At 40.6% G+C, this 23,642-nt stretch overlaps 1 protein-coding gene across 9 annotated transcripts in view; it reads right to left on the bottom strand.

Annotated features, from left to right (window-relative positions):
* Nucleotides 1–23,642, bottom strand: part of DNAJC6 (DnaJ heat shock protein family (Hsp40) member C6) — a 162,360-nt gene that overhangs the window by 91,975 nt on the left and 46,743 nt on the right. For 2 of the 9 annotated variants that reach the window (XM_033225172.1, XM_033225173.1), the window contains exon 1: nucleotides 13,623–14,036. The exons of 5 other annotated variants lie outside the window; for them this stretch is intronic. In XM_033225172.1, the coding sequence (XP_033081063.1) occupies nucleotides 13,623–13,815 (193 nt within the window). In that variant the 5' untranslated portion in view covers nucleotides 13,816–14,036. Of the gene's footprint in view, nucleotides 1–13,186; nucleotides 13,277–13,622; nucleotides 14,037–23,642 lie in introns of those variants that run through there. 2 more of the 9 variants (XM_033225178.1, XM_033225179.1) reach the window with 2 other exon arrangements.

Raw genomic sequence — 23,642 nt, 5'->3', positions numbered from 1 at the left:
ATTTTATCATTCACACTTTATCCATGAGACAAACAGGTATATCCTAAATGTTAACAATGGTTACTCATGGAAAAAAAGTTTATCAGTTATTTTTATTTTGTGTGTGTGTGTTTTCTGCATTTTCCAAATTGTTTTGCCTTGAATATGTATTGCCTACCTAATAAAAAGTTATTCAAATTAATTTCTGAAAACAAAAATTATTCACAGAAATATCAATCTTTAATGTCAGTTTCAAGTAAACCATTATCACTTCTCACATTATGAGTCTACCAAAGATTAAGAAGTTTGTCAGTACTCAGCTTTGACAAGAATGTGGGAAAACAGGTAGTCTCATATACTGTTAGAAACTTAAACAGCCGGGCACAGTGGTTCATGCCTGTAATCCCAGTAGTTTGGGAGGCCAAGGCGGGCAGATCACCTGAGGTCGGGAGTTCGAGATCATCCTGGCCAACATGGTGAAACCTCATCTCTACTAAAAATACAAAAATTAGCTGGGCGTGGTGGCGCATGTCTGTAGTCCCAGCTACTTGGGAGACTGAGGCAGGAGAATCGCTTGAACCCAGGAGGCAGAGATTGCAGTGATCCCAGACCACGCCATGCCATTGCACTCCAGCCTGGGCAACAAGAACGAAACCCCATCTCAAAAAAAAAGAAAAAAGAAACTTAAGTTAGTGCAAGGTTCTTAGAAACAATGCAGGATTTATCATAATGTGAAATGCATAAGTTCTTTCTCTCAGTAATTCCACTTCTAGGAATTTTTCCTACAGGTATACCACATATACAATATACAAAAATACATGCTCAAAGATATTTACTCCCTATTAATAGAGGAATTGGGACAGTGGAATTCAAAACAATCATTAGAGAAAATAAGGTACATCTTTAGGTACTAGTATAGAAAGTTATCTATAACAATGTTAAATAATATATCACATTATATAATAGCATGTATAGATGGATTCTAGGATAGCCAAGTGTGTCATTCTATATATGATTGGATGTATGTAGGATGTGAGTATGTAGGAATCCATGTCTGTGTGAGAACCTAGAGAGAAAAAAATGGATTTTTATTTTCATTTTTATACTACTCTCTGAATTGTTTTAAATATTCTTTTTGTTAACACATATCACTGCTATAAACTAAAATAGGTTTGGGGGGTTTCGTTTTTATAAGCCAAGAGGTCTGCCTTTCATGCAATGGCTTGAAAACAAAGCAAGACATAAAAGAGAGCTGTCTTCTGTTATAACTGCAAATGCTCACAAAACGAGGCAGTGTGTGAAAGTTTCCCAGCCTCTGTGTGCCAATGAGAGGCATAATGGAGACAGTTCTCTCCTGGCACATTCAGAGACAAAGCCAGGCTCCTATCTCTGTTAGGAGATTTGAATGGCTGAATTTTAAGACCAATAATACAGTAAAATCCTGCTATACTTTCAAGGCAATCTAAACCAATTTCCCTAGCAATTAAAACACAACTTTTCCTGTCCTATCCCTCCAACTTGTCTCTTCCTAAAGTAGCTGATATATCTTGGCTACAGGGTGCCCAAGATGTCAATTCCTCTTTTGAAAATCTCTCTCTCATGCCCCAATATGGCAGAAGACCTGAGTTTTGCTGCTAGTTTCACTGTGTATAAGCTCATTGAACCAACTGAACCTTCTCTCAGAACATTTTGTTAATACCACATACTTTGCTGGATCACTGTAAGATCTGCATCTGATAGAGCATAACAAAGCATGTTGCTGGTAGGGGATGTTGATAATGGGAGAGGCGATACATGTGTAGAGGCAGGGATATATGGGAAATCTTTGTACCTTCCTCTCAATTTTGCTGTGAACCTAAAACTGCTCTTTAAAAAAAAAAAAAAAAAAACAGTCTTTAAAAAAATTAAATTTAGGCTGAGTGTAGTGGCTCACACCTGTAATCCCTATATTTGGGGAGGCCAAAGCAGGAGGATTGCTTGAGACCAAGAGTTGAAAACCAACCTGGGCAACATAGCAAGACCCTGAGTCCATAAAAAAAACTTTAAAAATTAGCCATGCATGGTGGTGTATGCCTGTAGTCCTAGCTACTTGGAAGGCTGAGGCAGGAGACTTGTTTGAGCTCAGGAATTCGAGGAAGCAGTGAGCTATGATTGCACCACTGCATTCCAGCCAGCTTGGGCAACAGAGCAAGACCCTGTCTTAAATAAATAAATAAATGTTTAAAAGGCTGACCCTTAGTGTTGAACAGTAGAATTGCTGACCTCGGCTATGATGTAGAAATCCTGCCTACCATGTGGAATGCCTAGGAAGCCACCTCAAACTCTCTCTATGCAAGCAGCCAAATGGTCTCTTAAAAACTCAAACCCTATTTGTGGCCATTCCCTCCTAGTTCACTAAGGGCCAATTATATCAGGTACACACTCCTTTCTACAAAGCTATCCCCCTTCTCCAGGTTTTTGCATTTGCTGTGCCTGGAACTTGAAATGCTCTACACTCCACTCTTTCTTTTTCCTGCTTGTTTCTGTTTCTTCAGGTGTCAGCTCAAACATTATCTCCTCAGAAGGGCCTTTCTTGACCACCCCCTGGAAGATAGTTCTCCCCATCCTACTACCATCCTGAGCTATTCACTGCTTGCTCTAGCCCTCCATAGCATTTAGCATACCATAGAACCATTCATCTTTGTTCACTGGTCATGCACTATAATCTAAACTCGTAAGTGCCAAGGTCTTATCTATCTTATCCTCTACTGTATCCCCCATGACTAGAACAGTGGCAGCACAGAGTAGGCAGCCAAGAGACATTTATGCAATGAATGAATGAAGAGTATCAACTGCAAATGCATTCATTTATATTCTCACATTTCACTGTGCCTATGTAAAAAGCAGGGTCAGTATGATTTTTCTCATTTGAATGACTTGCCCAAGGTCACAGCTTGTAAATGACAAAGTCAGAGCTTACATGTAGAGTTCCTGACTCATAATTCCCTAATACTCCCACTGCTCAACAGCCTCCACTAATTTAGACATGGAAGGGTTGAAAATAGAGCAATATATCTAGGCTTCAGCAATAGGGAAGGAGAGGAGAAAGATCTGCTTTCCTGCAGAAGTAAAGTAAGAGAGACAGAGGGGAAGAAATGGTGAGCTATTATCTTATACTCTCGGGCTATGAATTAGTAAAATTCATTCCTTCATCTGAATGAAATGCAGCTACCTCTGGTACTGCAACTCATGAAACCTCTCATCGCCAAGTCACAGTATGGAAGGAACACTTTGCTGATCGAAGCAGCAAGTGAAATTTTAGGTAAGCCAGATGCAATTGCCTAAATTGGAAAGTGACACCAATCTTCATGCCTTTTGAGCCACATGCCACAGACTGAGAGCTAAGTCACACGCATACACATACCCCAAAACTACAGTCATCCACACATGGCATGGGGCTCCACGTCTCCCAAGAATGCTGACTCACTGACGAGACAGAAGGGGAGGAGAAAAGAGAAGAGGGGAGCAGAAGAGTAGAAGAGGTAAAGGAGAAGAGAGAGGGATAAGGAAGTTGAAGATGGGTGGGAAAGAGAAAGAGAAGGACAAAAGAAGAGAAGAAAGACTGCAAGAGGAAGAAACTAAAATAAGAATAAGGGTCAGGGAAAAATGAAGACTATTAGCTGTTAAGATTTTTGCTCTAATGCCCAAGTGGCCAAATGCTAATACAAGACAGTCCTTGAGAATTTCTGAGGTCAGGGTTTTGTTTTGTTTTGTTTTGTTTTTTTCAGAGAATTCTGAAAAGAAAATTCTGGTTTCAATAATCATCTTCCAAGTTTCTCTGGTTTTTGATTATTCTTGCTGTGCCTCCATCACCAAGCAAGGAACCAGAGCCTAGGGCTCTCCCAGTGAGAAGGGGCCACCCGACACGACACCGACACCGTTCTGGCCTCAGGCCTCAGGTCTGGACTCAGCCCAGAGCCACAGAGCTTCAGCTCTAGCATTTCTGCCCATTAGCTTACTCTTCCTCCAGGCAAACACAAGGCCTGCTCCTGCCTCTCACCCCTCCACAACACTCCCCTGGGCATCTGCACAGCCTAATGGGCAGTCTACCAAAAAGCTGAAAGCCTGGTGAAAGCTTGTGCCAAGCTAACAGTATCCTCAGTCCTTCCACAAGTATGTTCATGGTGAGCTTGCAGCAGAGAAAAACAGTTGGTCACATTTTCCACATCTGGCTGAGACTGGAAATACTACCTTCTCTCCTGCTGCCATCCAGGCATCTCCTGTACCTCACATCACACCACTGGTTGGTTGTCAGTCTGTCATTCACCTGTGCAATGCTTCCCCAGGCTGCCTTTTTTCCCAGTGTCACTGACACTGCCCTGGCTAGGGCCTTCGTTGTTTCTCAGGTCATCAGCTAAACCGCCATTTGATTGTTCTCCTGGTCCCCCATTGGCATGCTGTGTCTTCCAGCACACCCCTCCCCTTCCTCCTAAATCAAACATGCTTGGGGTCCAGGAATCTGTGTTTTCTTTTCCTTTTTTCCCTTCAACTTTTATTTTAAGTTCTGGGGAACATGTGCAGGATGTGCAGGTTTGTTCCACAGATAAACATTTGCCATGATGGTTTGCTGCACAGATCAACCCATCACCTAGGTATTCAGCCCAGTATCCATTAGCTATTCTTCCTGATGCTCTCCTTCCCCCCGCCCCACCCCAGGCCCCGACAAGCCCCAGTGTGTGTTGTTCCCTGCCATGTGTCCATGTGTTCTCATCTGCAGCTCCCGCTTATAAGTGAGAACATGCAGTGCTTGGTTTTCTGTTCCTGCATTAGCTTGCTGAGTATAACAGCTTCCAGCTCCATCCATGTCCCTGCAAAGGACATGATTGCGTTCCTTTTTATGTCAGCATAGTAGGGAATCTGTTTACTCAGGTAAATCTGATGCAGTCAGAGCACAGTTGGGAATCACCGGGGTGGGGGGGGATTCATCCTTCACACAGCTGTAAATTATCTCCAGGATTCACATTTTGCTCTCTTTTTCCCTGGGGCTGCAGTATGACTTTTGTAGGCCCTAGGCATTTTTACCTTCATGGACCTATTCCTCTATAACAGGAAAAATATATATATAATATATATATATTTTTTTAATGACTGCATTTGAATAAAGGTGAATTCATTATTGGTTTTTTTTTTTTTTTTTTTTTTTTTGAGGCGGAGTCTCGCTCTGTCACCCGGACTGGAGTGCAGTGGCCGGATCTCAGCTCACTGCAAGCTCCGCCTCCTGGGTTTACGCCATTCTCCTGCCTCAACCTCCCTAGTAGCTGGGACTACAGGCGCCCGCCACCTCGCCCGGCTAGTTTTTTGTATTTTTTAGTAGAGACGGGGTTTCACCGTGTTAGCCAGGATGGTCTCGATCTCCTGACCTCATGATCCGCCCGTCTCGGCCTCCCAAAGTGCTGGGATTACAGGCTTGAGCCACCGCGCCCGGCCCATTATTGTTATACTCATTTATTTTATTCTGATTTTTAAAGGCAATTAAAATGTAAACATTTTTGTGGACCCTAAAATTATTGTGGTTCCTAGACACTGTGCCTACCAGGTAAGTCAGCCCTACCTCACCCCTGTCCACAAATCTTCAGTGGCCTCCCAATGCCTGCAGAATGAAGTCCAACCTCCTCAAGCAGACTCACCCTAACCTGGGTCTTATCTTCCCAGCACCATCTGCTATAGCACCTCCCACCCATCTGGGCTCCAGCTTCAAGCCTAAATGCAATTCTCTCAACATACCATGCACTATGATGCCACTGTGCATTAGCCCAAAGCCGAAAACAAGTTTTCTTTCCTTCTTTCCCTACAGATTTCTGGCTCAAATATCAGCTTCCACCATGGCCTTCCTTAGTCTTCTGGGTTAAAATTATGGCTCCTTCTTCTGTGCCCCTATTGTACTTTATATAGCTATTATTATACTATTTATTCACCCTGCCTTTTGTCAAATATCTCCAATTCTAATTGCACTTTTTTCACAGCATAACACTTCTAAAATCAGGAAGTGGCTTACAATGTATGCCAAACACACGTGCCAGCTACCAGGTAGAGTACTACACCACAATACACCAACAGTTAATTTTCTGCACATGCAAACTAAACACTGCACAGGAGGCACTGGCTCATCCAGTTGCTTCCTTGGTGGTGATATTTGCACTGTTAATACCACATTTCAATTTTAATTTAAAGTTTCTATCTCTAGCACTTTTAAAACTATGTTCTGGTGTATTATTGAAATAAAAAGATATTTTTTGCATCTAGACTATGGCCCATGACATCTCAGATAAAGTAACTAAAGGTAGTAGAAATTGCCAGATCCCTTTGCACATGTTATGGAACTTCCTAATTCTTAGACCGTGAAGAACTTCTCCTCAGATACTGAGCTACTCTGTCAAAGCTTCCAAGTAAATTTCAGGAATAGCTGTTTAATATAAAAGAACTGTAATTTAGTTTTTTCAGAGTTACATATTTCGCAACAAGGAAATGCACAATCTAAACTCCAGGATTCTTCATCCATCTCAAACATAGCTTTTTTCCAAAAGGAGTTCACGATGGTGAGCATAGATTTAAAAAAGCAGTAAGTTAGCACTAAGCTTATATACAACTGCAGATGGCCAAAGATGATACAAAGAACTTTTAATATTAAACCTGAAAATGGCTAATATTAAAACAATGATATCGATTAAGAAATAGACAGATCTATAGATAAAAGTCATCTATTGTCAGTTCATTAAAAGAATCGTATACATTTTGAGTTCCCTTTTTTGGCTAAAAAAGTTACCTTTATGATGAATCATATGGTAGATTGTATTTGTTGGTCGAAAAAGCACAATCTTTTGGCAAGCTAATTCTTTCTTGACATGTCTATATTAGAAAACTGTTAAGGGTCTAGGCTATACGTTAACCATCTTTCTTTCACTTCCAGTGTCTTTACATATGAAAAATGCTCATTACTGAATTGGTCTAGCTTTTGACCAATAGTTACATTTCTCTCAAACCTGGCCTCACTTCTGTTAAAACCTAGCTGTACGCTTATTTTTAGACTTGGATGGGCATATTTCATTATAAATGCCCTTTTAAAAATTCAAAATCCGTTCATGCTTTTGTGCATTCAACAAGTATTTATCAGACTCCTAATAAATGCCAAGCAATGACAAGACTACAAAGGCAAATAAGACCCAGCCTTGCGCTGAACTTTACTTACAGACTAGAGGGACAGACAGGCCAGGCAGCATATCACAACTCAATGTGATGAGAGCTGTGATAGGGAAGTAAAGGCTGCTGAGGAGCATGGAGAATGACCATTGCATGCAGCTTGGGATTAAGGAATACTTAAGCTAAACCCTGAACAATGAATAGGAGATAATCTGGAAAAGTGGGCATCTAGGGGTCTATGGGATAAGTTGGCCTCAGTTGAGGGAACAGTGTATGCAAAAACATAAAGATGGAGGTGCAGACTGGGGAGGGGATCTACCAGTGGAGAGACAACAAGTTTTGTTGGGCCAGCTTTCAGAGGTGCCACAAACAGCTTCTGATGTCCTGTTAAGAATACCCTGGACTTTATCCTAAGAGCAGTGGGGATCCATTTTCATTTGCAAGCTATTTTTCCAAAAACACATAATGCTTCATCAATTATATTGTTCTGTCAGTGCTGTGTCAAGTCTTAATCAGTTTTATTCAATGCTGTTTTTGCTCTGTCTTCATTTCTAGTGTTTTTAAATTATTTATATTTAAGTGAAGAAAACATATTTGTACTTTCACGGGATTAAAAAACAACTGAACTCGTTTTGGTTCTCTCAATCACTCCTATTTTTCCTTGCCTCAGAGAAAGAAGCAAATAAAAAAAAATTCCCTACTAAATTCTTCATTTGCAATTATATGGGCCTTTCTCTATGGCATTTTACTCAATATAGACTAAGTAGAGCCTGTGTAACCTCACGCAACTTGCTTAACCTCTCTGTGCCTTAGTTAACTATAAGACGACAGTTACTATCACCTACCTTATAGGATTCTTATGAGGGTTAAATATGATACCATATGCACAGTGTTTAGCATAATCTCTGAATTATAATAATTAAATTGTAGCTATTTTTGTCACTAAGCATTATTGAACAATGCACATATATGTACATGGTTAAACTTTGAATTTGTATTTTATTATAATTCTAATGGCATACATATACATATATGTATAAAGCATATATATTTACACACACTTATGTTGTATGTTGAAAGTCTTTCCAGAAACTTTTAGTAGGAGTTATCTCTGAGGCAAGGACCTAAAGGATCAGGGAGGGGAGAGAGCACTTTATTTTTCTCATTTTATTCCTTTCTATAATCTCTAATTCTTTTTTAACCTTTTATAATAAAATTTGGTGAAAACCCCTGTTGTGCAAAATCAAAAAAAAAAAAAAATTATTCTCAAAGCTTAGGATAATTATATGGAAATCATTTTATATAAAGAAAAAAGGGTATAGAACTTAGGCTTGCTTGGTCTAGAAAAGAGGAAAATTAAGACTAAGGGAGAATTAGTATCTGTTCTCAAAAATCTGTTGTCTGAGGGCTACCATGTGAAAGAAGGATTGGATATAATTTGTATCTAGGGAACAGAAAGGCTGATTTTGCCCAAATAGAAAGAACTCTGCACTGATGAGAACAGTTCAAAGATACTGCCCCAGTGGCAAAAGCTCCATCACAGAAAGTGTCCACCATTGGCTACCTGGCCAACTTTCTGAGATTTGGTTCCAGGGATTCCCCTTCCAAATCTGTGAAATCTGGCAGTCTCCAAGCATTTGAAATTTGAAACTTAGATTGACGTATCTTGTTCTGTTATCCAGTAACTGGTGCATTTTTAAATGATTATCCAGAAACATCCAAACTATACCCACACATTAAATAAGTTACATAAATTGGCTGGGCATGGTGGTTCACGCCTGTAATCCCAGCAGTTTGGGAGGCCGAGGCAAGCGGATCACCTGAGGTCAGGAGTTCAAGACCAACCTGGCCAACATGGCAAAACTCCGTCTCTACTAAAAATACAAAAATTAGCCTGGCTGGTGGTGGGTGCCTGTAATTCCAGTTATTCAGGAGGCTCAGGCAGGGGAATTGCTTGAACTAGGAGGCGGAGGTTGCAGTGAGCCGAGATCATGCCACTGCACCCTAGCTTGGGCAACAGAGTAAGACTCTGTCTTAAAAAATAAATAAATAAATAAAAAATAAGTTATATAAATCAATTTTGCCTCCAACCTACAAGACCTTTCAATGGGCAGGTATTCTTAAGAAAGGATTATTAGTACTTATAAGTTTATTATACTTCCATGAAGCACACAGTCATACAAACACATATCTCATAATGTTGAAACCTGGTTCAAAATGTGGATGCTGTGTTTAAACACTAACTAAAATAAAATTTGTTAAAGGCAATTTTTGTTTCCAACCAGATGCACACTACATGGTATTTTAGCATTGTTCATTATCCTTATTCTTTAAAAAGTATTAATATCTGTTTCTAGATTTTTACTGGACTACTCTTTTTCAGCTTGTCATTATGAACTTGGTAAATTAAGCCCAATATTGGAACACATTAGCAGCTCAATATTGAAAGTTCTGCTTTTGTGTTTCTACTTGCCCTGAAAAGTGGGAAGAGAAATAGGGGGTTTTCAGCTAATGAATTGGGGTAGTGCAGTGCCTTTGAGATATGACAGGATGACCTTTAAATGATGGCCTTTTCTAGAGAATAATTTGAATGAAGAGAAAGTGAGCCAGGGAAGGCAGAGAGCTCTGGAAGTCACAACTGGCTAGGAGACTGCTCTGGTATCTACCACTTGAGAGGCTGCTGACTTAGAAAGCCATTACATTCCTCTGAACATCTGACCCTCTTTTACCTAAAAACGGGGGAAATCAAAGTAGATAAAATTGTTTCCATTTCAAAATCAGTTGATATTGTGCCTACCCAAAAGCTTATTTCAATGGGGAAAACCTCAAACCTTCGAGCCAGAAGAAGACCTAAGTCTGGTTGTCATTATCTATTCTACCTTTGACAGATCTCCTACCACCTCTGAGAATAAGTTTCTTCATATGATAAATTGAAAGGGCAAGATACAAAGTAAAGAAAAACTGCAAATGTATTTCTATATTGTTTTCAGCCTCAACTAATGATCTGTGGTAAGAATAGTTATTATGATTCCACTTTTATAAATGGGAACAGGCCAGGCATGGTGGTTCATGCCTGTAATCCCAGCACTTTGGGAGGGAGGCCGAGGGGAGTGGATTGCTTGAGCCCAGGAGTTTGAGACCAGCCTGGGCAACATGGCAAAAATCCCACCTCTACAAAGAAAAAAAAAATTAGCCAGGCATAGTGGTTCATGCCTGTAGTCCCAGCTACTCAGGAGGCTGAGGCAGGAGGGTCGTTTGAGCCCAGGAGGTCCAGACTGCAGTGAGCCATGATCACACCACTGCACTCCAGCCTGGGCCAATGGAGCAAGACCCTGTAATCACAGCACTTTGGGAGGCTTAGGGAGGCAGATCACTTGAGACCAGGAGTTCAAGATCAGCCTGGCCAACATGGTGAGAGCCCATCTCTACTAAAAATACAAAAATTAGCTGGGTAGGGTGGTGCACGCCTGTAATCCCAGCTACTTGAGAGGCTGAAACACAAGAATTGTCTGAACCGGGGAGGTGGAGGCTGCAGTAAGCTGAGATCGCACCACTGCACTCCAGCCTGGGTGACAGAGCTATCTGTCTAGAAAAGAAAAGAAAAGGATTACTAGGTTTTTCAATGAGTAACAATAATGCAGAGGTTTGATGCCAAGTCTCCAAGCACAGACACATGCTGCTTCCCTAACCTATTTAATAAAATTCTGGGGAAATGAAGTAAGAGAATTATCTAAGTGTTCTATTATAAACAGTCTTACAAGTTTAAGGTATTATTAAGATTAAGCTTTAAATTATCTAGAGAGATATCAACATATTTTTTTCCACTCATTAACATTTTTATCAGAGCATAAGTCCCATAAACCACTGATCCTATTCAGCATGTCACAGTACAATCAGTTGAATAATTGGCAGATTACTGCCGCTTTCGAAATGAGACATGAGCTTAATTAGATATACTAAACAACTGAATACATTTACACTGCACAGGCCACACTTTGAGGATCTCAGAAGAAAGAACTATAATTAGGCAAGACAGATATAGTTGTACTAGTAAAAGAATCCTACTCTTAGAGTCCAATCCTTCATTCAAACCAAACAAATCACTCTCAGTTGAAAATATGCATCGAAATCATCGTAAGATACCCTGTACTTCTACAACAAAGCCACAACATCCCCCTAACAAAATATAGGAGTGAACGGTGGATAAGGGGAGGAGAAAAGGAATCCCTGCAGCCTCTTCACACAATGCCTCTTTGATCAAGTTTAAGAATCAATTCCTGGCAATAGCACTTTAGAGACAACAATATTCTCAATGAAACACTTTCCCACCACAACAGGTTATTAAAGCAATCCAATATTCTTCTCTCCACCTATTAAAAAACTCTGATTTAGTGAAAAAGACAATCCTCAAAAATCCAGGACTTACCACAGGCTGCTCTGTGTTACAGTTACTTGCCCCCACTGACAGTCCCCTAGAGGCCAGAAGGATCTCATTCACTACTGTGTCCCTCACAGTGCTTGGCAAATAGCTGTGCTCAGAAAATGGATCTTGAATTTATTCTACAATGTAACATATTTCAAAAACCAATTTCAACTCTTAAAAAAATAATCTCTATGAAAAAAGGAAAACACATGAATTTCATATTTCTTTCATTTTCTTGAAGTGAGGCTCTTTCACACTCATTTGGAATGTGTTTGCTTTCATTGCAATTGTTTACATGCTCACTACATGTAAACATTATTATGGTGGCATCATTCAGAGAACATGAACCTTTTTAAGATTTAAAGGAGATTACATCCAGTCAAAAGATGGATTACACTTTGATATATCACAGATATGAAAAAACATAAATTGAATAACCACATACAACATCAATAAAAAAAAGTCCTGCCTGGGTGCAGTGGCTCATGCCTGTAATCCTAGCACTTTGGGAGGCTGAGGCGGACAGATCACCTGAGGTTAGGAGTGCAAGACCAGCCTGGCCTACATGGCGAAACCCCATCTCTACTAAAAGTACAAAAATTAACTGGGCATGGTGGCGGGTGCCTGTAATCCCAGCTACTCAGGAAGCTGATGCAGGAGAATCGCTTGAACCCAGGAAACAGAGTTTGCAGTGTACAGAGTTCACACCCCTGCACTCCAGCCTGGGCAACAGAGCAAGACTCCATCTCAAAAAAAAAAAAAAAGTCCTGAAACCATCAATCCCTTGGGGATCATTTCAGTTTTATTTAAAATGGTCTAAGAGAATGTCCCATCAATATCGTGGTTAACTTCAATAAGAGCCTGAATGAGTATAATTTGCTTTCAGTCCAGGACATTTGAGCATCTGTGGACAATATTTCATCCCACTTTGGGACAAGGAAAATAGAAAATGATAGCCCAAGGAGAGCCATTACACAATTAAAATAAACAAGCATTTGTTTGCAAAGCAGCACATTTAAATTCAGCCTGATTTCATTACTGTTCAAATGACCCCATATGAATCTTTCCTCTGGAATCCTCAGTTGTCCAGTATTAAAGTTACCAATGTAGAAGCAACCACTGAGGACTTCAATTATAAATATCCCTGTAAACAATTCTCCGAACCTGATTCCCTGCAGAGGTAAGCGAATAGCTATAATAATACTCCTAGTCCAACATGGATATATTAAATGACTGTTTTGCTATTAAAATCGCAAATGCCAACAGCAGTTTGAAGAGAGGACTCTAACTTGCCAAAACGTTTTATAAAAGACAGTTGCAAGCCCAGATACAAAGTTTAGAGGAATTTCCATTGTCCCTACATGTAAAGGTTTATGAAATCTGTACACTCAATGCAAAAGGATAAACAAGATCAAAGCCAACACACGAAATAAATTTAATTGTGCAAACAGCAAAAGCTGTTTTAGTAAAAGAGCTCTAGATCCCAGGTTAAAAACTGCAGGAAAAAGGTAACATTAACCCTAGCAGACGGCTGAGTTAAGATGTGGCAGAGCTTTACAGAATTGCAAATAGCATCGGCATTGCAAGAATAACAATTGGAATAAATACCGTCTGCATGCTGCAAAAACAATCAACGCACTTGCTCCTTCACCTCTCCCCCTCATCCAGCTGGGCAGTGAAAGCAGCTGCCTCTCCCAGCCCTCCTCCCAAGCTGTTCTTCGCCCCACCCGCTCCCTTCTCTTCTCCACCCCTCCCCTCCTCCTTCCCTCCCCCTCCCCGCCCCCAGTTGCCGTATTCAGCAGTCTAGAGAGATTAGGAGGCGCTCGCTACAGTCTCTGGGCCTCAGGACTGATCTAACGTTTTCTAGCTCCCTGGATGAGAGAAATTAGAGACTCGACACCCAGGTGGGATTAGAAGCCTTCGCCTCCAGCCCGGCTCTCTGGCAAACCGGGACTGGGGGCCTCGGGGGGCCTCGGGCCGGGCGACTGGGAGGCTCTGGAGGCCGCGCCGGGCTCAGCGTTGCGCTCCCCGCGGGCAGCGCTACCTGAGCTGTCCATGGTGCTGGCGCGGTCCGGAGGCTGCCGGGCGGGACTCCGCGCCGCTGCCCCGGCGTTCACTCTCTGCTTGCCGCCAACCCCGCCGCTTCCCGCACTTAAGTCCCCGTTACTGTCCACCAGCTGCAAAGATTCATAACCATCGTTGCTGGTCTTTTTCCGGTAGCTCCCGAGGAGGCTCATGGGCAAGCCCGAAGAAGAGAGAAAATAATCAACCTGGGAAACGAAGGGGGAGATGGAAGGTGGAAAGGGCTGAAGAAGAAATTTAAAAAAAAAAAAAAAAAATCAAGTGCCCGACATAACGCAAAGAGGAGGGAAAAGAAGGAGCGGCCACCGGAGAGGAGCTTCGCCGGGCGAGGCGAAGCCGCCGCCCTGAGCAGAGCTCGGCTTGGGGCGCCGGCAGAAGGGAGGGAGGGAAGGAGACGCGGGCGGGCGGGGGCGCGCGTCCTCGGGGCCAACGCCGCGGAGCCGCCCGGCCCCGCCGAGCTCCGGGCCCCAAGCCAGCACCTCCTGGCTGAGGAGTGCCCGGAAGCGATCCTATAGGTGTCGCCGCGTCGCCCCGCCGCGCAGCAGGGCAGCGCCAAAGCCGCTGGCCCGCGGGGAGGGAAGGAAAGGGAGGTAGGAGGGGAGGGGAGGTTCGTGAGGAGGGGGGTTGAAGGCGGGAAACGGGGCGGGGTGGTCGGGGGAGGGGACTACTACGACGAGGGTTGGGAGGGTGTGTTCGCACGCGTGTGGCAGAGAAGAAAGGGGCGAGGTATCTCGGCCTGCGAAGCTTTGAGGACCGGGGGTCTTGTGGTAAAATCCAGATACACCCATTTCATGCAACTTAGCCTGTTTTCACCGGAAGATTCCGCCAAAGCCACCAGGACGGTAACCATCCTAGAGAATTGACTTGTAACTCAATTCAACAGAAAAAGAAAGGATGTTAAGTGCCAGAATATATCTATGCTAGGATATAAAGGAAGAGCAATATTTTGCACATTCTCCAGAATAGGGATGATCCCTACGGGAGATAACAAAGAGTTGGATATTCTAATACTAGGAGGCAGCGTCCATTGTGCCTAGTGAGCAGATGGGACTGTTTAGAACTCTTTGTTGAGCGAATAAACTGAGGAGAAGGCAAGGTTAAGTCCGATGCAATTTCAGATCTGCCACCATTTACCTTAGGACCTGGAGAAAAGACTATTATCAGTTAGCTAGCTTGAAGGCCTGCTTGGGAAGCAAGATAGACGAGGATTTTTTTTCCCATCCTCTAGCCTCACCCCTTATTTTTCTTTCATAATTCTGGCCAAAGAAAGCAGTCACTCATAATCAGAAGAGAATTTATCATGAAGTTAATTAAGCTGTGTACCTAATTTTATATTTGTCATTGTGTATTCTTAAAAGAAGATTCCAACATTGTATAAGTTCTGGACCTTAACAAAACCTGGATAAACTCTGGTAAGTCTTAAAATGTAATTATCAGATGTTTATTTTCACCTAAAATAATAAGATTTTGAGGATTGCTCATTCTCATCAACTTAGGTCAAGATCAAGTAAAAATCTTGGTTAAAAATTATCATTTTCTCTACTAAAACTTGGAGGGACTAAGTGAGGAGCCTGTCAAAAGTCATTTGACAGAATTTCCTCACCAAAACAAGAAAAAAGTACATGCATGTAAAATGTTACTTGAGCCCATACACAAAGCCAGCTGTGCTTTCTTCTCATCTTACATGGTTTTCTCTTGCTGTCCTTATTTCAATCACCTAAGGACACAAAATCAAACAATAGCATCTAAGAGACTTCAGTCCAGATCATTTGGGTCTCAGAAGGTTTCCTGGAAGCTCTAGCTCTACACAGGTCTACATAAAATAAATTGGACTAAGAGACATTCTCCTGTACAAGGATCACCTAAACACAGATTCTTGTAGGAAGAGCATGAATCAGAAGAAGTCCAAAGAAATGTTTTCTAAATCCTTCCAGTCCTTCTGGAGAAACCTAAACTTCCTGGCCAGCTGCTTTCCCAACTGCATTCTTTGATGAAGGTATGTTGTGACCTGAACTGCAAATCAGAGTTAATGCTCATTTATAACAAAATCAAACAACCTAAATGGTGGCAGGAAAAACTGCAATAAAAATTTTAAAACAAATTTTTATACTTTCAATTTTCCAAATCTGTCAGATTGAACTATTTTAGTTACTTGATTAAATAATTCTGTAAAGTCTAGTAAATCTTTTCCCATAACATCTTAAATAATCTTCCTCTGTACTTTTTCTTTTAATTCATTACTGACACACAGGGAGAGTAAATACCTAGTGTTCATCATATGCCCTGACAAATGCTGGACTATAATCATTGGATTAATAGAATTTAGAACCAGCCTGAGTGACAGATTGAGACCCTGTCTCAAAAATAAATAAATAAAGAGAGGATCATTTTTGAAAAGTGAAAATTATTATTTTCAAAAAGAGCACTTTCAGTTATTTTTGCTCAATTTCAACTTGCAGACATATTGCTGAAATAAATTACAGATGAGACATATATGCCTTTGTGTTTTTCAATATCTATCTCTGGAGTTTGCAAGTGTAAAGAAAAATATGAATGGGCTATAAGAATTTTATTTTTATCTTTATACTTAATATAAATAAAGTCAATCAGGATAACTATTAATAATCCTACAAAATTGAAGATACAAGGAGCATATTAAGGCAGGAAAATACAATAACTAGGAATAACTAGGTTAATTTACAACAGCCTAAAAACTAGGGCTTGGGCCTAAATTTGGATATGCACCAATTTCAACATTAAAATTTTCTTTACTGTGCTAAAGATCAAATTCATATACTTATCAATGAATATCTCACTGTTCTACTCCATAAAGCAAGCATGAGTAATTATATAGAATTAGATTAGTACCTAACATATATATATGTGTGTGTGTACCTAACATAGTTAGGTATGTTATATGTTAGGTATATACATGTTAGTACCTAACATATATATATGTGTGTGTGTGTATATATATATAGAGAGAGAGAGAGAGATGCCACATCACTTTTGGGGTAGGCTAAGTACTTAACAATTGTTCTCTATTACTATTATTGGTCTGTCTTGGGTGCAGCTCTATGCTCAGTGCCTGGCAGTCTTAGTTTTTCCCATGGGAAGAGCTCAATAAAGGCTAAGTATTATTTTTTCCAGGGATATCCTAATGGAAAATTGTCTTTGTAATTTTGAATAAGAATTTGGGCTTAAGGGAGGTGGCACTGGTCAAACCCAAGGTGAACATTTGGAGCCTAACTCTTGGTTTTCCAAACTCAAGATTACTTCATAATTTATCTCAAAAATACTACATCATACATGAGACAACGGCAAAGGATAAGATGCCCTCTTTTGGGGACAGCAATCATTCCCTTTGTCTTTTCTCTTGCTGCCTTCAGATGCTTTATTAATTTGATGAAGATTAGTCACACTGAGGAATATTGAGGAACCAGGCTCTATTCCACCCTATACACACCTCATTTCAAATGCTGTCCTGTCAAAGCGAATGCCACATCACTTTTGGGGTAGGCTAAGAGATCAAGGTATGTATGCCATGACCTATGTAGGATTTTGATCTGTGATTTTTATTTCCAGGGAATATAAAACATTGATTAAGATTAAAGTTGCTGGCTAGGCACCGTGGCTCACACCTGTGGTCCTGGCACTTTGGGAGGCCAAGGTGGGCAGATCACAAGGTCAGGAGATTGAGACCATCCTGGCTAACACGGTGAAACCCTGTATCTACTAAAAATACAAAAAATTAGCTGGGTGTGGTGGCAGGCGCCTGTAGTCCCAGCTACTCGGGAGGCTGAGGCAAAAGAATCGCTTGAACCCAGGAGGTGGAGCTTGCAGTGAGCCGACAAAGCAAGACTCTGTCTCAAAAAAATAAAAAGAAGTTGCCTATGATTGATTCTTAGTTCCAATGACTCTTGGCTCTGTGACTTTGGGCAAGTTACTTAACCTCTCTGCCTCACTTTTCTCCTCTGTAAAGTGAGGATTACAGTAATGCCATCATAATAATGTAATAGTGAGAAGTAAATTAGTTCCTAACATATAATAAGTGCTTAACATATGCTATCTATTATTACTATCATTCCACTTCTTTTTAAAATGTCACTTTTTCAAAAATGCAACTTCCTATCTGTAAAATTAAGCTAAAATCTGCCCAACTTACCTAAGAGATTTGTTATCATTATGACATATGATAACATAAAAGCACTTTGTATAATGTGAACTTATTGTTCTGCCTTGAGTTACTAAATATTCACATGTATGTATTTCCTATTGGATTTGGACTCTTTGAGGGCAAAAATCCGTATTTTGTTCATATTTTTGTCCCCCATGACACTCCAAAGAGCACCTCACTTTCATTCGATATTGAGTAAATATCTACTGAATTAATGAGCAAACAAAAATGTCATGGCATTACCTAGTCCAGTGATTTAAACTATATGCTGTAGCTGATGAGTAAATTATAAAGTATTTTCATAAAAATGAAATAGGTTGGAAAACATCAGAGTTTGGAACACAGTAAGAAATTGTTTCTTAAAATATTGTTTTGGGTTTGTGTGATATGTATGAGTGTGTGTATGTTTCTGCTCAGGAATGATATAAATGTATTTCTCACTGTGTGTCCTGATAATAAATGTTTGAATGTCTATGTTATGGGACAATCTCTGGTACTAAGAGGTTCTAGTGTTCCCAATTATGAACGTCCTATACACTGTGACATCTGAATTCATTTGGCTTGGACCACAAAGAGTTTTGGCTAAGCAGACAGTAAATGAAGCCAGAGCTTCTACTCTGTTTTCTCTGTTACAAATATATTATGATCAGGTTTCTAAAATGCATCTCTTCAATTTTCTGTTTTAACAAACATAAATCAATACACAGTATTGAAACTTACTTTTGCAATGTGCCTGAGGGCCCTAATCCAGATTATCTCCTTATTGAACAAGGCCTATAGATATACACAGTGCAAGGCACTCAAACTGGGTAACATCAAGCTATTTCTGACTCCCAGACATGTTTTGTTGTCCTGTACTTCTTAAAATGAAAAACATTTTAGTTTAGATACCTTTACAGAGGGTATATAGGCTCCAGTCTGAGGGTCATAGTTCACTACTACTTCCCAAGGTAGAATACTCAGCCTCCTCCACTCATTCCTACTACCAATTAGCCCTTGCAGGCATTTGAGTTTGAGACCTGCAGTGCAGTGGCAAAAGCTTAAGGAGAAGTACCACCAAGAAAGATGCCAAAAGACACATCTTTAGGCCACAGTCCAGAAGAAAGTGGAACAGACTGAGAATCCTCTCCTGACTCTGCTGTTAATCAGCAGGGTGGCCTTGATCCATTCTCCTTCTCTCAGCAGTAAAATCGAAGATGTTGAATTGCATGGTTTTCTTTAGTTCTCAAAACTTTAGTTGTCATTTCCTTCTCTCCTCCAAATGATGTCCACAGGGGAAAACCATAGGCATTTAAATGCTACAGTTTGCTGTGTCCCAATTAATCAAGGTTTTGCTGTAGAAATGCATGCATAAATAGTAGCAGCTGTCAAGAGCGACATATAAAGCAACACACAAGAGAGAAGAGGAGGTATGCTGGAAAAAATCGGCTGAGCTGATGGATGACATTTAACCGAAGAAAATCTGAACTATTCCTATAATGTTTCTTAGGAGTGGGGATATCTGTTCTTGGTGCCTGATGGGGTTCTGAGTCTTATTAGAAAACAGGACAAATTTCCCAAGTAGGGCATTTTTTTAAAAAAAGATAATTCAATATCATGAAACCTGTGTTTCCTTGAAGCTCTAATAGTAATAAAAATAACTGCCATTGATTATTTATCATTTGCCAAGTGCCTTACCTACCTTAAATCTACAGATTCTATTCTTATTTTGAGGCAGACACGGAGAGGTTAAGTAACTGGCCCAGGGTTTCACAACCATCAGAATTCAAACTTCCACCTTTCTGATCATGCTTTGGCCACTGCGGCAGCCTAAAGAGGCAATTCCACTAATCAAAGTGAAAGCTGAAGGACATTTAGGTCATTCCTTAGATCTGACCTGCCTTACTAAGTGTGGTCAGTGGACAATGGTTTGGGCAACTTATGAAAATTGCCCTTGCTTTACCTCCCACATGGCAGGTTCTGCTCAGTGAAACCTGAAAGTTTTCAATTAATGTAGCCTCCCAATAAGCAATCTTGTTTTGTAAACATTGCTTAAAAGACTTTTTATGTTGTACTCCTAAAAAAATGGAACTTTGCTATTCTTGGAAATTTAAAATCACTAGAAGGGGAAACAAATTCTCATTAAAAGCAAGCTCCTAACTAAAAAAAAAAAAAAGTTTGACCTCTATTGTGTTTGCACATGTAGATGTGTATAAATAGGTGCGTCTGTAGATTAAAGAGACATCAAGGTATGGCAGAAAAACTACTAGCTTTTGGAGGAAAATTCCAACTGTGTTTGCTTGTAAACGTGGATGTGTATAAATATGTGTGTGTGGAGATTAAACAGACATCAAGGCATGGCAGAAAAACTACTAGCTTTTGGAGGAAAATTACAACTATGTTTGAGTCCTAGACCTATTATATGCAGTTTCCTATAATCTGCTTAACCACTCAGCCACATTCCCTTTCTACGCAGTGGAGGAAACTACCTGTCCTTCCACACACAAAGAATCAAATGAGGCTGGGCGCAGTGGCTCACGCATGTAATCCCAGCACTTTGGGAGGCTTAGGCAGGCAGATCACCTGAGGTTGGGAGTTTGAGACAAGCCTGGCCAACATGGTGAAACCCCGTCTCTACTAAAAAAAAAATAAAATAAAATAAAATAAAAAATAGCCAGGCGTGGTGGCATAAGTCTGTAGCTCCAGCTATTTGGGAGGCTGAGGCAGGAGAATCACTTGAACCCGGGAGGCAGAGGTTGCAGTGAGCCGAGATCATGCCACTGCACTCCAGCCTGGGTAACAGAGGGAGACTCGGTCTCAAAAAAAAAGAAAAGAATCAAATGAGGCACATGAAAGCACATAATAAACACTAAAGCCCTATTTAAATACTGCATTTTATCAAATCTAAGAAACTATCCATTTTAAGTCACAACATAAGAAAAATATGCTACTAAAGAAAGTATGACATACTATCAATCTTAAGATACCTCAAGATTTCTTAAATGTTAGTATGTTAAAAAAACTTTTATAATTATGTAACAAATGTTATTATTTGACTGTATATTAGTCTGAGAATATATTTGTCAATTTATAATTCATGTGTTTTGAGCAACTCTGGCAGGTGAAGACAATACCCATCATGTTTTACCAGGTCTAGCACAGTGCCTGCCAAGTAACAGGTGCTCAGTAAGTATCTGCTAATTGAATGAAAATACCAAAAAAGTTTATTTTGGAAGCCATCTTTAGTTTACAGGAAAAATTGCTCTGGTTTCTTTAATGAGCTCACTTAAAAAACACATTTCCATTTGCTAACATTTAACTTATCCTTGACTTTTCAAGGACATGCTCATAGTATAATGTTTGCCTTAGTTCATTTTGTGCTGCTATAATAGAATACAGGAGACTGGGTAATTTACAAAGAGCAGAGATTTATTTCTTACAGTTTCTGGGGCCAGGAAGTCCAAGATCAAGGAGCCTACATCTGGTGAGGGCCTTCGTGCTGCATCATCCCATGATAGAAGACAGGAGGGCAAGAGAGGATGAGCAAGCAAGAGAGAGCAAGGGGGTTGAGGGGGAGGCAAACTCACTTTTATCAAGAGTGCACTCCCATAGTAATGGCATTAACCCATTCATGAGGGTGGAGCCCTCATGGCCTAATCACCTGTTAATGGTACCACCTCTTATTACTGTCAGAATGGCAATTAAATTTCAATATGAGTTGTGGAGGGGATATTCAAACCATAGCAATGTTATACTGTGATATATATATTTTATATATATGTATATAAAATCCACAGTTCCTGGCTCATAACTCCCATAACCCTTGACAAAGTAAACAAAATCTCTCTCTCTCTCTTTTTTTTCTCTCTCTCTCTTTCTCTCTCTCTTTTCTCTCTCTCTCTCTTTCTGATGTTCTCCCTCCCTACTTTCACCTGTCCAAGGCAGGACTCTTATCTGATTGTGGGTCATAAGACCTTTATCCCAGAGGGTGTCCTGCCCCATCCCTGAGGGAAGAAATGCTGCACAGAGAAGGCAAATAGAGTCTAAAAAGGCCTTAACGGGTTTAGATCATATACTTTTTGTCCCTGAATCACATTTTAACACAGTTGTTCAAGCTTCAATCATGCCTACCCAATGAAGTCTTCATACAAGGCCCAAGAGGACAAGGTTTGGGGACCTTCCAGATAGCTAAGTGGAGGTTCCTGGAGGATGGTGCACCCAGAGAAGGCATGGCAGCTCGGCATCCCTTTCCCTGTATCTTTGTAATGTGTATTATAACCCAATAAACGTGTTTCCCTGAGTTTTTGAGTGGAGCCACTCCAGCAAATTAATCAACCCAAAGAGGGGATCACAGGAACCCAAACTTGAAGCTGGTTGATCAGAAGTTTTAGAGGCCCAGACTTGCAACTGGTGTCTGAAAGTGGAGGTGGTAGGTTGGGGGAGCAGTTATGGGGACCGTGTCAGTGGTACCTGACGCTATCTCCTGGTAGATAGTTTCAGAATTGGAGGACACGCAGCTGGTGTCCACTGCAGAACTGATTGTTTGTTTGTGGAGGAAAAAGTACCCATTTGGTCACAGAAGCCTTTAATCTGTTTTGTTGTTGTGAGAAAATAAGAAAAAGCACTTTGTGTTTTTCCACACAGAGATATACCTACATTACTGTTTCAAGAGTAACTCATGGAAACATCAGTCCTTTTCATATGTCATTTTACAAGTAGGAAAACGTCAGCTTCTCAAGTGAGCTGAAGACTATGATGGGCTGGTTCTGTGATCAACTGCTCTCAGTCTTGAAGAAAACACTGAAAATTTTTGTGTAGTAAGTAGTTCCCCGAAGTCAGCTGCAAACCAACACTGAAGTAAAAGTTTTCCTAAATCCTGGATAGTCCCATGTTTGGCCCTGAGCCCATTATGTGTGATTTTATGTTCAAGATCCTTAAAATCTGGATGCTTCTTTTTGTAACTCCATTGTGCCTAACAGGATACTGGGCCACAGGGCATGTAGAACTTGGGGCAAATCCTCTATGATGGTGATGCAGAAGGCAGTCACTACCCCAGACACAGGTGGAACAAATTCTTGGGATGCTGAGTCTCCAGAGCACCAAATCACTGCTGCTCACTTGACCACATCTAATTAGAGGGAAGGAACTAGCATTTTCTGAACAGTAAACTAAGTGCATTGGTTTTTTATGTATTTATCCATTCGAATGTGAAAGGTTTCATGAGGATTACCACACCCAAAGAGATTAAAACTCTAGAATGCAGCTGAGTGTGGGCTAAGCCGTGATTGCTAGTGATCCTCAATATTGCTCTCCATCTTCTATGATTCCATGCCCTTCAGCTGGGCATGTGGCCACATAGTATAAATATTTTTCAGTCTCTTTCATGTCTTGGACCTGCCACATGCAAGTTTTCTATAATCCAGTAGGTGCATACATAGGACTAAGTTGTAGCCATTGTAATTATAAGCAAAAATATGTGCAATTTCTGGTATGGATCCTTAAAAGGGAGGGTAGGTGGTATGTCCTTCCAATCCTTTTCTCTTTCTTCTAGTTGGAATATGGAGCTCCAGCAGGTACTTGGACCATGAGTTAACCTTGAGGGTAGAAGACATTCACAATGAAGCAGTAAAACAGAAAAACTCCGAGCTCCAGAGAGCCCTAGCAACCCTAGACTGATTATCTCTAGATTACTTAGAGGTGAGAGGAAAACAAGGTACTTAGTTATTATTTTGCCACTGTTATTTTGCTTTTTTCTGTTATGTGCATCCAAACTAACTGAGGTACAAACTGCCACCATTAACCACTGGATTTCAGATTTTTTTTCTT

Source organism: Trachypithecus francoisi, unplaced genomic scaffold (genome assembly GCF_009764315.1).
Source record: "Trachypithecus francoisi isolate TF-2019V2 unplaced genomic scaffold, Tfra_2.0 Lachesis_group12, whole genome shotgun sequence".
NCBI lineage: Eukaryota > Metazoa > Chordata > Mammalia > Primates > Cercopithecidae > Trachypithecus > Trachypithecus francoisi.
Note: the sequence above shows the minus strand (reverse complement) of the source record. Positions and strands in the feature narration are given on the sequence as shown.